The sequence below is a fragment of the Cuculus canorus genome, chromosome 1 (genome assembly GCF_017976375.1).
Source record: "Cuculus canorus isolate bCucCan1 chromosome 1, bCucCan1.pri, whole genome shotgun sequence".
NCBI lineage: Eukaryota > Metazoa > Chordata > Aves > Cuculiformes > Cuculidae > Cuculus > Cuculus canorus.
Window position 1 is genome coordinate 184,198,614 of NC_071401.1, and position 13,978 is coordinate 184,212,591.

At 38.0% G+C, this 13,978-nt stretch overlaps 1 protein-coding gene across 8 annotated transcripts in view; it reads left to right on the forward strand.

The window, feature by feature from the left end:
- Nucleotides 1-13,978, forward strand: part of PTPRZ1 (protein tyrosine phosphatase receptor type Z1) — a 135,438-nt gene that overhangs the window by 79,995 nt on the left and 41,465 nt on the right. For all 8 annotated transcript variants that reach the window (XM_054065516.1, XM_054065508.1, XM_054065528.1 and 5 more), the window contains exons 7-10: nt 1,915-2,072; nt 2,623-2,773; nt 7,939-8,123; nt 8,863-8,989. In XM_054065516.1, the coding sequence (XP_053921491.1) occupies nt 1,915-2,072; nt 2,623-2,773; nt 7,939-8,123; nt 8,863-8,989 (621 nt within the window). The remainder of the gene's footprint in view (nt 1-1,914; nt 2,073-2,622; nt 2,774-7,938; nt 8,124-8,862; nt 8,990-13,978) is intronic.

Here is a 13,978-nt window from a genome sequence, read left to right on the forward strand (position 1 = left end):
ATTCCTTATCTTTGCGTGCCATCTTCTATGAAACACAAAGGACAATGAAGAATACATCAAGGCAGATACTGTCCTACAGCTTTGGAAGGGGCTGTAAAGGTATAAGCAGCAAGATTCAAGATACAGTCACTACCTGGCACTTCAACAATGAGCAGAATATCATTTTCTTAAATAAAATGCAAATGAGGTCTGAAAATTCAGGTCATGACTAAATCGAGTTGCTCCTCCTGAAGAAAAGTGAACAGCATGCTGTCTGTCCTTGTCTGCAATGTACATGATCTGTCCTTGTCAGTCATATCTGTATTGTGCTTATTTGAATCACAGTTGCTGAGTTCTCAAGCTCTGCAGAGGAGTAGTCCTGTTCCTTCCAGACAAACTCTCTGTTTCTTATCATTCTTTAGGCTTTTGATTTTAGAATATAAACTGTCAATCACATTAAAAGGTATTTGAAAATCCAAAGTTGCAAAGTGCATAGCAAGATTCTTAATATAAATGAGAAGTTTCATGTTCCCAAGCATCTATATAAAATGGACTGGCTATTCATATTTATGGAAGGAAGAATGCATTAACTAGACACATAGCAGATAGCAATGATGGCTTCTGTCTGAAGGTTGATTAACATGTTGACAGGAGAAATAAAAGGATAGGTTTTGCTCAACACCGCTAAATATTCCCCTTTCACGACACATAGATAAGAAGGAGAGAGAGGAGCCAGCTTTAAACATTAACTCAGTGGAACCGTCAACTGTACGGAAGAAAAGTATCCATGCTTCGTAGTAAACTGTTAACATAAATTGCTGCTGTCACCAAATTTGTAAGGAATTATGAAGACAAAGGTAGTTCAGAAATCCATAGGGCTCAAGAAGTAACATATCTGTAAAACCACAAGTTAATGCACAGTCTGAAAATTCATTAGATATTCATAAGTGAATATTTATCAAATGGGAGAAAATTAAAAGCAGTAACTTCAGGATTAAATAAGGTATATAAGGACCTACGTTATTCCAAGGTGTAAAAAACAAGCATTATTTTGGATGCACCAGCTAATAAGACAGATAATTTTTACAAGATTGATAATTGTCACAGACTGAAAAAATCTGCCTTGAGGAAGCTGGTACCATTTCTGACGATTTATGTTGTTGGATCCTACTGCCATACTGGCATGAACTTAGCTTTCTGTGGATGAACTCTCAGCAATTCCTCATGCGTGCTCCCAGCTGACAAGGTTACAGGTAAATTGCTGACCTGAAAGAAGTGATATTATTTGCTCAAGACAATAAACAGAGTGGTCATCCTGTCCAGGCAAGGTATTTGCATTCTCTGCTTTGTGCAAAACTGTTAACAGTTTTTCACTGTATTATCACCATTCTAAAAACCCCTGATCCACAGAAATTGTGCTTCTGCCATCATAAGTAATATCACTCTCAGGTCTAACATGGTAGCAGTGGCCCAGGCAGTGATTTTCTGCAGAAGTTAAGATCTGATGAGAAACTCAACAACTTGACCATATTGAGGGAGAGTTCGAAGCTGAGTCATGGGACCGAGAGCAGAGATTTAGTATACTTTTTTCTTTGAAGTTCATGGGTGAGACAAAGATTTGGCATCTTGAACACTTGTGAGTAAGTTTACAGGTGAATAAATTCTTGTGAACCAATGAAGTGATCGCTTTATTTATTACTGGAGTAACTCATTACACCTTCCCAAGCAAATCAGAGTTGTTATTGAACAATACTTATTCAAACTAAATAGAAAAGGCTTGGTAATTTGTATGCTGGTCTCTCTGAAGATCAAATTTTGAATAGGCTCAAAATTAGCATGTTCCTGTAATGGTAACTCTTTTGGAGAGTGTGATTTCTGTTTATTCATGGCTTCTGCATTATTTTAATTGTCTGACTCTAATCTTTTTTTTTTCAGGAAAACAGGCTCCCTTAGAACCATTTATTTTGCTGAACCTGTTGCCAAATGCAACAGACAAATATTACACTTACAATGGGTCTTTATCAACTCCTCCCTGCTCTGAAACAGTTGAATGGATTGTGTTTAAAGATACCATTAGTATTTCTGAAGACCAGGTAATTCATTTAATTGTACAAACAATTGTACATAATACCAGAGAAAAGCAGTTACCATGTATGTGGTAAAAGCTTATGTATTCATTGCCAGCCCAACAACCTGCCTTCTCTTTTATCTAGTTTTAAAGTTTTCATGCAGCCATTAAATTAGAAAGCATATAAATTGAGTGTGTTACCTTTTCCATTTTTAGTTCAGGACTAGATTCTGACTCATTTCTTGCCTTAGAAGGGAGTAAGAACACACTTCCTAACTGCAGGTTATCTGGACTTTTAGCCCAGATAAAGAGGAGTGCAAAACCTTATTTCTTATTCTGCCAGCTGAGTGGTGGTGACTGGGCAGAGCATAGCTCTAACAGCAAAGTGGCTGAGAAATACAGGTATAATAAACCATTATTCCTACTGCTGGTAGAGAGGAACAAAAGTTCAGTGCCATCTGGGGAAACTCAACTGGGAGACTTTACTCAACATCTTTTCTCTGGGTTTTTTTCCTGTTAGCAGAATCGAGCTCATTTGTTATGACTTCTGACTTTTTTTTCCTTGCCTCGTTTAGTTAGCTGTATTCTGTGAAGTCCTTACAATGCAGCAGTCTGGTTACGTTATGCTTATGGACTACCTGCAAAACAACTTTCGAGAGCAGCAGTATAAGTTCTTTGGACAAGTGTTTTCCTCTTACACTGGACAAGAAGAAATTCATGAAGCAGGTATATACTGAATAATCATTCCTTCCTTCAGAAGCTGGAAGACAATTTTCAGCAAAGATTCATCCTAGTATGAAGATACTCATTTTAAATTGTGTGGAATGTAACATGCTGTATTATTACTCATAAATCTATCACTTTAGGGAAAAAAACTAGCAATCATAAAACATAACAGATCAAATGTAGTGGAAAATTAAATGCTTGTCTTGACCGAATGTTCAGTGAAGATTATGTCACTTCAAGCTTTCTTGCACTGCCCTTTTAATGTGTTTCAGACTTAAGCAGAGCTGCCTTTCCATGGGCTGCAAGAGGATATTGTTTTATAAACCCTTTAGCTCTTTGTTGTGTAATGTGGATGCCATTCCAAGAGAAGGTGAAGTGAGATCACCAAATTCTTTTCATATAGTTTACTGAGGAACTGATAGATGGAGAGAACCACATAAGCCAGATCCTATTATCTGTCTTACCTAAAACCTCAGGACAGTTTGTGAAGGTTATATGTTGTGAAGGTTATATGACCAAAACAGTACCTTGTGCAATGGGAAACAAGGTCTAGCGCTAAATAAGGTAGTTGATGATTTCCATACTCACAAGCACAGAATAGATAGTAAATATCTAATTTTGGGGCATTGTGTTGCTAATTGTTGGACGTTGGTGGAACACCTGTGGATTTTTAAACTCAGCACTGAATTGTGCTTAGTTAGATATAGATAGATGACTGAAACACGGTATAGGTGTTCTCCAGATTAGAAAGAGCATAGTTTAATTTTAATTCACTTTGACTGGGTGGACTGGGATATGATTTGTATGTATGCATATTGGTGTATATATATATATATATATATATATATATTTAAGAAGATGATTGAAATAGCTAATCCTTACAGCCAGACTCGAGGTTTCAACTCAAAAAGCTTTTTGAAATTGTAATGCCTTATCTCCACAAGCCTCAGCTGGCATGAAAATCCATTTATAATAGAAATCATTGTTTATTCCTATAAACTTGAAAACTATCACGGTAGCTGCTAGACCCATTACATAACTGCTCGTCTGCTCCACTCTTCTAGTAATGCCAAGTGAGTAAGTTTTCCCATGTAAAATACAAGCGTAAAGCTCAACAGTTATTTTAGTTAAATTCTCTTGCAAGACCAGGGATAAGGACTCAATGTCTTTACTTTTTCACATATCACTGACAACATAGATTAGCTATAACCATTCTCAGAACCTCTCAAGACATTCCTTCTTGTGCAGGATACTTGATGCTGACATGAATTGCTGGGTGCAGCTGCCCAGGTGTTGGCAATGGGAGCTGCAAGGCAACCTCTGTGAGGAGAGGCTGAGGCTGCGTAGGGCCAGACACCGGCATTTCCCACTGATCCACCGCAGGGCACAGCTGAGCCCTTGTGCTGGCTTTGATTGGGATAGTGTTGGTTTTCTTCATAGTAGCTGGTATGGGGCTATGTTTTGGATTCGTGCTGAAATCTGTGTTGATAGTACAGGGCTGTTTTAGTAACTGCTGAGCACTGCTTACACAGAGTTAAGGCGTTTTCTGCTCCTTACCCCACCCCACCAGCAAGTGGGCTGGGGGTACATGAGAAGTTGAGAGGAAACACAGCTGGAACAGCTGACTCCAACTGACCAGAGGGAAATTCCACGCCATAGGACATCATGCTCAGCATATAAAGCTAGGGGAAGAAGAGAGAAGAGGAGGAAGATTGAAGTTAGGTGTTTATCTTCCGAAGTAGCTGTTAAGTGTGATGGAATCCTGCTTTCCTGGAGATGGGTGGAGATAGGAATGGTTGAACTCGATGATCCAAGAGGTCTTTTCCAGCCTGGTGATTCTATGGCTGAACACCTGTCTGCCAATGGGAAGGAGTGAATTAAATCCTTCTTTTGCTTTATTTGTGTGTACGGCTTAAACCATGACGGTCCCTCAAACAAGAAGGTAGCGTTTCTGGGAAAACAAAGTTAAGAAAGGACATAACACTGCATGGCAGTGAGGAGTGAGGAGAAAAAAAGTGAGAAACAGCCCTGTTACACCAAAGTCAGAGAAGAAGGAAGGGGAGGACTGCTCCTGGCATCAGATCAGAGGTTCCCCTGCACTCTGTGGAGAAGACCATGCATGAGCAGGCTCCTGGGCAGAGCTACAGCCTGTGGAGAGAAGCCCATGCAGGAGAGGGTTTTATGCCAGAATCTGTGACTGCACAGGGGACCTGCACTGTAGCCGTCTTTTCCTGAAGGACTGTATCCCATGAGAAGGACCCACGCTGAGAAAGTTCCTGAAGTGTCCCATGGATGGGACCGCACACTGTTGCAGGGGAACAGCATGAGGAGGAACAGGCAGCGGAGCCAAGGCATTATGAACTGACAAAAACTTTCATTCCCCAACCCCCTGTGCCTCTTGGGATGGGAAAGTGGAAGAGTCAGGAGTGAAGCTGAGCCTGGGAAGAAGGGAAGGGTGAAAAGAAGGTGCTTTCAGTTTTTGTTTCTCACTATCCTACTCTATTTTAAATGCTGATAAATTCAATTGAATGAATTTCTGAAAGTCGCATCTGTTTTGCTCATGCTGGTGTTTGGTGAGCAATCTCCCTGTCTTTTTCTAGATCCATGAGCTTTTTTTCTGATTTTCTTTCCCTACACTGCTCAAGATCGGGAGTGAGCGAGCAGCATGGGTGGGCACCTGGTGGCCAGCCCAGGTCAGCCGGTGACACAGATCTACTGTGCTGCTCTAACTGTCATAGACAGAGAGTAGACTGGGAATACTGTAGACCTGCTTTTTGCCACACACTGTGACAGGGCGCTGAAAAGCCCTTGAATGTTTTAATCTAAATGAAGTGATTTTGCATCTTCCACAATTGAATATGTGGATTTAAAAGATGAAAATCTAAACCCAGATTCAACTAAAAGCAGAAGAAGGCAACAAACGTGGAGAAGAATCCCTGAGTTATTCAGTGCTGCATCAGAACTACATCTAGTTTTATTTCAACTGTGTCAGGCTGAGAGAAGCTTAAATTTTTTGATATGTATATCTGAATATGCCCCATTTGGACAGGTGATAAAGATCTTTTTGTCAAAAACACAGCCCACATAGAAATAACTGAAAAGTGATTTGTTGAAAACAAATATCAGGAAGATGTGTCAGGGGAGGTTTAGCTTGGATATTAGAAAAAATTTCTTCACTCAGAGGGTGAAGAGCCTGAAACAGGCTCCCCAGGGAAGCAGTCATGGCACCAAGCCTAACGATATTCCAGAAGCATTTGGACAGTGCAGACACATGGAGTAAATTTTGGGGTTGTCCTATCGAAGGATAGGGTTTGGACTTGATGATCCTTGTGGGTCCCTTCCAACTCAGGTCATTCTGTGAATCTGTGAAATGAAATCAGAGTTTAAGTCATCTTCCTTAGTGTTCAGAAATGAGAAGGAAATTGACTTTCCTGATTTAATGGTTTCCTGTCGCCATCTGGTGGAAATGGAATTGAATTACACGTTTCAGTGATGAAATGGAATGTACACAATTTCAAGTTTAGTTTTTTTTTAATCTGCTCTTCCTTGTGTCCGTTAAAAGACTTCAGTGTAATGAATAAAACAGCTTTAGATACATAGCACAGTAGATTCAAAACCTGGCGAGCTACAGAATTCAACAAAATTACACAGTCTAATACTGCCTCTAGCTCACACACAGAGCAAAAGAAAAGGAAAAAAATAAATGAAATCGTTGCTTATTTTCCATTGATCAGCTCAGAACAGAGTTGCTCAAAACTTCCCACCTGAGTACAGAATGGAAGAAATTGATTTTTTTTCCAAAAAAACCGTGGGGTTTGAGTATCCTCTTGTGTTCAAGTGGCAAAGTGCAAAGTTAATGGAAATAATTTTTTTCATTTGTTTCAAAATGCAGTGTTATCCATCAAAACCATTGGTAGTATCATGATGTTTGCTTCCTTTAAGAGAACTTCAAAGAATCGATTCGTTTTCTTAATTAGGTGGACAGTTTGTTTTGCTTGCTTTTCCTAGGTGCTCAAAGTTTGTTTTAAACAGATTCTGAGATCTGAAAAATGTTTCCTCATTTATTCCGAGTAGAGAATGATTACATAGTTACTTGTGAAAAAATTCAAGCTAGAAGTTTTGTAATGAAAATATATTGATCTAATTATTTGAATATGTAAGATTTAATTAAGTTGTTGAAAGGATCAAAGTAAACTTCATTTACTCTGATCAGTGATTTTGACAAGTCTAATAGATGAAATAAGGCAGTCACAATGACGTAATAAATGAAGCAACAAACAATAATAAGCCTTTTCAGTACATATGAAGGTGCATATGAAACCAAATTCAGTACACGAGAAAGGGATTTCCCAAAAGATAGCCACTCGGAGCACTTCAGACAAGGGCAGAAACACTGCGGTTTCAAAGAGATCAGAAGAGGGATTTGTAACAGAAAATATCAGGAAATCGTGGCCATCATTCTGAGATATCCAAACAAATTTAGTTGCTGTCTTCTTCTTTTGGGAACTAAAAGTTAGTGAACACTTTTGACAGTAATCTTCATTCTTCAGTACTGTGCCTGAAGCCATCATTCCTATACATAATATATATTCCTATATATAATAAATGAAATCACTACCTGGTAATCTAATAATTTAGTAAAAGTTCCCTATATGACTTTTGTCTCTTTTTTAGGTGCTATGAAAAGATTCAAACGCTCTTGAGAGGAAATTCAAGTGTGATAGGTTTACCTTTCACCTTTATAAACAATCTATGATAGGTTATAGTCTATTATGGCTGGTTAGAGAGTGTGCAGCTCTTCTAATACTGCTCTGCTAGATCCATAAAGACAGAGTAATAGAGACGTTTTATCCCTAGGTCATATATATTATTTTTTATGTATTGTGGTTTATGTTTTATTTCTTGGGAACTGATTATGAATATTTCACAAAATATGGTATTAAAAGGATGCAAAAAGGGACTTAGTCCTCAAATTAGCTTGCTTTTGAAAATCTGTTGTTCAAATATTGGTTCTGTTTAGAGCGTGTAGTATCTCAGATACTTTAGTGGAAAGCTAAAAACCTGAAAGACTCACGTTAATTTTCTCAGGAGGTGAATCAAGATCTAAATAGATTAATTTGTACCATTTAAAAACATCCTGTTCTTTCCTTTTTTCTTTCTTTCAGTTTGCAGCTCAGAACCTGAAAATGTCCAATCTGATCCGAAGAATTATACTAGTCTTCTTGTTACATGGGAAAGACCTCGGGTCGTATATGACACCACGATTGAGAGGTTTGCTGTCTTTTATCAACAGTTGGATGGAGAAGACCAGACTAAGCATGAGTTTCTGACAGATGGGTATCAGGACTTGGTAACTGTAAACTCTTCAAGTTTTGTACAAAGTGGTGATGGCAAAACACTCACTGTTAATTATCTTAAGGGATTAAACAGTTGCTGGGAGCCGATTCAATTAAAAAATTTACTTCTTTGGCTGCATCTCACAGGAGCTGTTCTTTGTTCTTCGGCTGTGAAGCCAAAGACAATTAAACAATAAGAAAGCCTCTCATGCCCAGAAGAGAGAAAGCTTTCACAGATTGCTGTTATGATTTGCCTATACTATCCGCGAAAGTTTATGTCCATGTCAATCTCAGAGCTCCTTAGCCATAAAACCCTTAATCAATTAATAGTGATCTGTATTTCATTGCTCTCCAGTGTGCAATGAATGACCCACAGAAGCAACTAATAAGATTCAGTACAATTACGCTGCTCTAAATATTAAGATTCGTGGTGTTTTACTAATGTGATCTGTTCCTTTTACACTCTTTAAATATTCATATCTCATAAGACATAGTGTTGCCTAAACTAATTACCCAAAATAGTGTTCAGCATTAAATAATATGTAGTTTGGTACACTCCATTTAGAAATCCATTATTTTTTTTTAAAGTTGCTTGAAAATATTTGTGACAATAAAATATAGAAAGCATATGTTAGAGTCTTAGGAGAAAGGAGTCTTACAGTTCGTATGAAAAATATGTTATGAAAAAATTAACATTTCCAAGTATTTGATACGTATTTGCAAGTAAATGATTAAACATGGTTTTTCTTTTAGGGGGCTATTCTAAATAATCTCCTGCCCAATACAAGTTATGTTCTTCAGATAGTTGCTGTTTGCTCTAATGGTCTATACGGAAAATACAGTGACCAAGTCATTGTTGATATGCCTTTAGAGGACACAGGTAAGTAGTCTTTTGAGCTTAGTGATCACTTACAGTTGAAAATCTGTGTTCAGAGAAGCAGTTTGTTTGCAAACCAGTGAAAATGCACGACTGTCAAAATATGCTAAAATGAAATTTCAAAATCGCTGCAGTTAACCTTCAGCATGTTCTTTGCTACTGATATTTTACATGATATAATTCTCCATTCCTTGTAAACATTCTTCTGAAAGACTGCATGTTAATTTTTTTTAACTCTAAGAATATTCTGAAAAACACCTACCTGAGTTCAAATCTCACAAGTGTCTCTTTTAGCAATGTAATGTAGGGAAATAAAACCATTTGGTATTATTTCTCTATGGTTCAAGCAGCCTTCTGACTGCTAAAATTAATTTACACAGCCAAAGTATTAAGGAAACAAGTAATACAAAACTAATATGTGACTTATGTCTGTATAAATTGATTTTGAAATTTGATTTCTTATGATTACTTTGAGTTTGATTTCAAAGCACTTGCGGTGATGGAATTCCCTTGCTTCTTAATGCTGCCTTGCAAAAAATCAAGAGGCCTAACAAACAAATCTTACTGATTTCACAGCCAGATTTACTTCTTCCGCCTACTGGTAAATATGAAATAATTTGAAATTATAGCATGAAGCTTGATCTTGTCCTTAATAATGCCTTAAATTCTGTGGAAGTTTTAGTGTCAGACTCAGTTCTTATCAAGTGCGTGAGAGCTGTGTTCTTAATTAAGAACTCTGTGACTGATCATAGGAAAATATCAAAGACTTTCTGATCATGCAACGAATTTTTTATCTAAGGGTCTATATTCTTGTTTTTTATGGGTTGTGCAAGTCCAGTTTTACAGTTCTTTCAGTCTGTTTAGTTTCAACGAAGTCCTTAGCAATATTATGATGTAGTTGGGAAAAGAGGTCAGTTTTTTCATTTCAAGGGAACTACATTTCTTTCAAGTGAGAAGAAATATTATTCTTGACAATCTCTGCTTCATAAACTATGAACTAATAGTGATAATAGGCTTCAAATAGCATGTTTTTTTCTGAAAATGGGGGGATGCGGGTTCAGGTATAGTACATATAAATTTTCAGTAAACATTTATCTTATCTTTCAAACACAATGAATTAAGAACAATGCATTTTTGGAGTCTTATGCTAATATCTACCAGAATTTTCCTGTTTCTTCTCAGTTTTATGAGAAGTCCATGACAAGGTGCTGACATTCTGCCTGACATTTTACTTTTCTGTTTATCCGTTATCTACCAGTTAGGTACTATATTCCTCCACTTCCTTTCCAGAATTTGCTGATTTTGTTTGAAGAATTTTCTCAGATGACATTTCATCTACATACCCCCAAGCAGCGTAGTGTTCTCATTATTAAACCGTAGTCAGTTCAACAAATAAAGTCAGTGCAATGCTGCCATCATAACTTTAAAAACTCTACATGTAGACACTGCAAAACAAAATCCAATGTAGATAATGTCCATAGGATAAACTGCCCTATTAGTGCTGCTGCATCCTTGCTGTAAGGATCAGTTGCATGTCACTGTGTTGTGTGCCATAGAATCATCGAATTATAGAGTAGTTTGGGTTGGAAGGGACCTTAAAGATCATGTAGTTTCAACCCCACTGCCATGGGCAGGGACATCCCACTAGATCAGGCTGCCCAAGGCCCCATCCAACCTGGCCTTGAATACCTCCAGGGATGGGACATCCACAACTTCCCTGGGCAACCTGTGCCAGTGCCTCACCACTCTCATGGTGAAGAAATTCTTCCTTATTTCTTTTCTAAATCTGCCCCCTCCAGTTTATACTCACTGCCCCTAGTCCTATCACTACAAACCTTTGTGAAGAGTCCCTCCCCAGCTTTCTTGTAGCCCTTTCAGCTACTGGAAGGTGACTATAAGATCTCCTTGGAGCGTTCTCTTCTTCAGGCTGAACAAGCCCAACTCTCTCAGCCTGTCAAGCCATGACTCCCTTTGGAAGAAAAGGTGGATCTAGAGGTGAGGAGGGAGACATGAGTTCTGGGGCAAGGTAGCCACAGAGCCAGCGCTGCAGGCAGCACTTCACAAACTAATGCAAACAGATGCTGCCAGTGTGCAAACCCAGGAAGAGAACGGTGGAGCTCTCTGCAGCCTGCAGCTGCCCAGGGGTGTAGATGCAGCCACTGAACGCGGTATCTCTGTTGTACTTCCGCAGAAGTCAGCGGTGGCTTTGTATTTATTTCAGCAGAAGAAAGAGTGAAGGCCTTGCTTTGGAAATACATACTGGAAAATTCATTTCACCTTCCAGCAGATCAGCAGAAATTTCTCTGAGATTTGTATTCTCAGACAAGAAAATTTGGTGCAGGAAAGCTTTTTCTTCAGGATGCTTTCTCTCTGAAACTTACACAAAGTTATTAAGAGTACTTTGTGCTCTTTTATTTTATACTTCCACAGTGTCTGAAAGCGCTGAGTGAGGAAAATTTAAGGATGTACCCCTCCCATGTAGCTAATGCGGGTGTATGTTGCTCTGTAAATAAGTTTATAGATGCTGTCTCAACCCTGGATGTAATTTTAAAATATGGAAAAAACTTCCATTCATTTCTAATATTAATGTTTATTTACATACTTACTTTTACTAATTATTTACGTCTAAATTAACTGTTGCAAATATTGGAAATATTTTCATATTTAATATTTTAATATTGAAAATATTAAACAACAGAGATATGAGAATGTAGATATCTAATGAGAAAGATTTGTTCAGAGCAACTTGCTGATTACAAATATAACATCAAATTGGTTTTGTGATCTGCTTTATAGATCTTGAGGCAAAAGGGGATTTCTTGGAGCTCCTGCTTGTGAATTTGTGAAAGAAAGTTATCTTCACCAAGAAGACATGAAATAAAATTGACTCACATAAAGCATAAGCTAAAACTTTTCATTTTCAAGAATTACTCTGAGTAAGCCAGTTTAATTAAGATGAAGTTCACTGCAGTCACCTCCAGATCAATTAATCTTCATGTTAAGAACTAAAGTGAGGCATGAGTCATGCAGAAGCACTAGGGGGCCCCTTTTCTGGGAAGAATTCTGCCCTTGGAGTGGCCACATTTAAAAAGGGAAGTTTCAGTACACTTTGCAACACGAACCTGGTGTTCAAAAAACTCATGACCATTGTTTTAGCCTTCTCTGTTTGAGACGCTTGCAAGAGAGAGCATGTCTCATGCCTTCTCCCCACCCTGACTGGGTGCCTCCTGTGTGTGGTTAGTGAGGGCTCTGCAGGCTCCGGGTGATCCACAGACCAGGTTTAAACCTGCTCGTTCTTGGCAGTGCTTTGTAAGAGGCAGGACCTCTTTTGGGCCACGCTCTCTGCCGCAGTTTGTGGAAGCCCCGGTAGCTCTGGTATGACATTGAGCAAGTGATCGTAGTTGAGAACTCTGTTCCATGTTTTTTTCTTAAATTGTTCAAAGTGGCAGCCTTTCATCTTTTGGTATAGTGTGTGTGTGTGCACATGAAAATTGTTTGCAGTTAGTTTCCATTTAGTAAAACTCACCAGATGTCCTCTGTGATGTAGCTACACAGTCCCCATTGAAAGGGAATCATGTACGTGGTATTTCAGTCAGCTTTGATAAAAGTCCAACTTTCATTAACCAATTCTTCATTTGCTATTAGAATTGGATTTTGAATGATTATCTAAATGTGTGATTTGACTCTCTAGATAACATCTGTATAGCTCTGAAAGTTTTGCAGCAGTTTGTTTTGTGGTTAATACCAGTGTTACTTACATGCTTTTGCTGACAGGAAATTGAAAGTCAGAATCATCTTCTTTTGTGTAGACGTCGGTTGGCGTTTATGAAAAAAAACCATGCCAGGATATGGCTCTCAAATGCTGTCTCCTGCTGTCAGCAATGTTTTGTGAGGATCTAACAATGCAATTTCGTTGTAACTTGTCTTCATTATTTTTGTCCAAAAAAAATACTAAGCATATCTTAAATGTTTCATTTAGGGGATGCCTTTTTTCTATTTTGTACTGGTAAATGTAGAAATCTGAAAACTAATTTAATCAGAAGAAACAGGCTTTACTTTTGTTTGCGCCCTGCCATTTATGAAATAAGACAGTACAGAAATGAAAAGCTTATGGTGTACACGTTATTCAACAATTACAAATCAAATTGGTTTAAGGTATTTTTTTAAATATTTGCATCGAACATAAATGTAGGGAAATAGTTACCTTTTTGTCTTTGTTCTACCATTTCTTCATCTGTCATTAAAATGAACTATGGAAAGGCTTCTACAAAACTTTCTAACTAATGTTTTAATTGTTTTCTTTTAAAATGTAAGCTATAGAATAATCAATATGTGGTACTAGAAAAAATAAACAAGCTTGTTCATCAACCTGCATCAACGGGTTGTTTTTTGAAAGGGGCGGTTCTTCTGCTTGGTTGGAGTACATTAGCAGATTTCAAATCAAAAACTCAGCAGCAGAATTAACAGAACTTCTGTAAGTGTGTGTCTCTAATGTTTTTAACAAGTATATTTTCTGTGACCAATTAAATTTAAACAGACTTTGTAAGATGCCTGAAGATTCAGTGTTGTTAATATATATTTCATATATATATGAATGTTACTGCCTCTCCGTAGAGGAAACAGCAGGAAGATAGTTTTCTATTGGTGGAAATTGAGAGCACATATCCTAATGTATACTCTAGCACAATCAGCACATAGTATTTTTCTGATTGAGTCTGATAAAAGCTCAGCTCAAGAATAGTGACCACAGAAAGAATGGATAGAATTTCTCTGTATTGAAACCATTTTTCAGAGAAGTCTGTTGAGCACGTAATGCATGGTATGGGTCTACCATGGCAAGACTTTCCAAGTAATGTCTACAATATTTGATTTATATCATTGAGAAGCCAGGGAATATCATTATCTCCTCCATCCCTTCCTCCCCTCCTCTCCCCTCCCCACCCTGCCCCAGAGCCTCTTAGGCTTCCAGGAGTCAGAGGTAAGATAATTTTT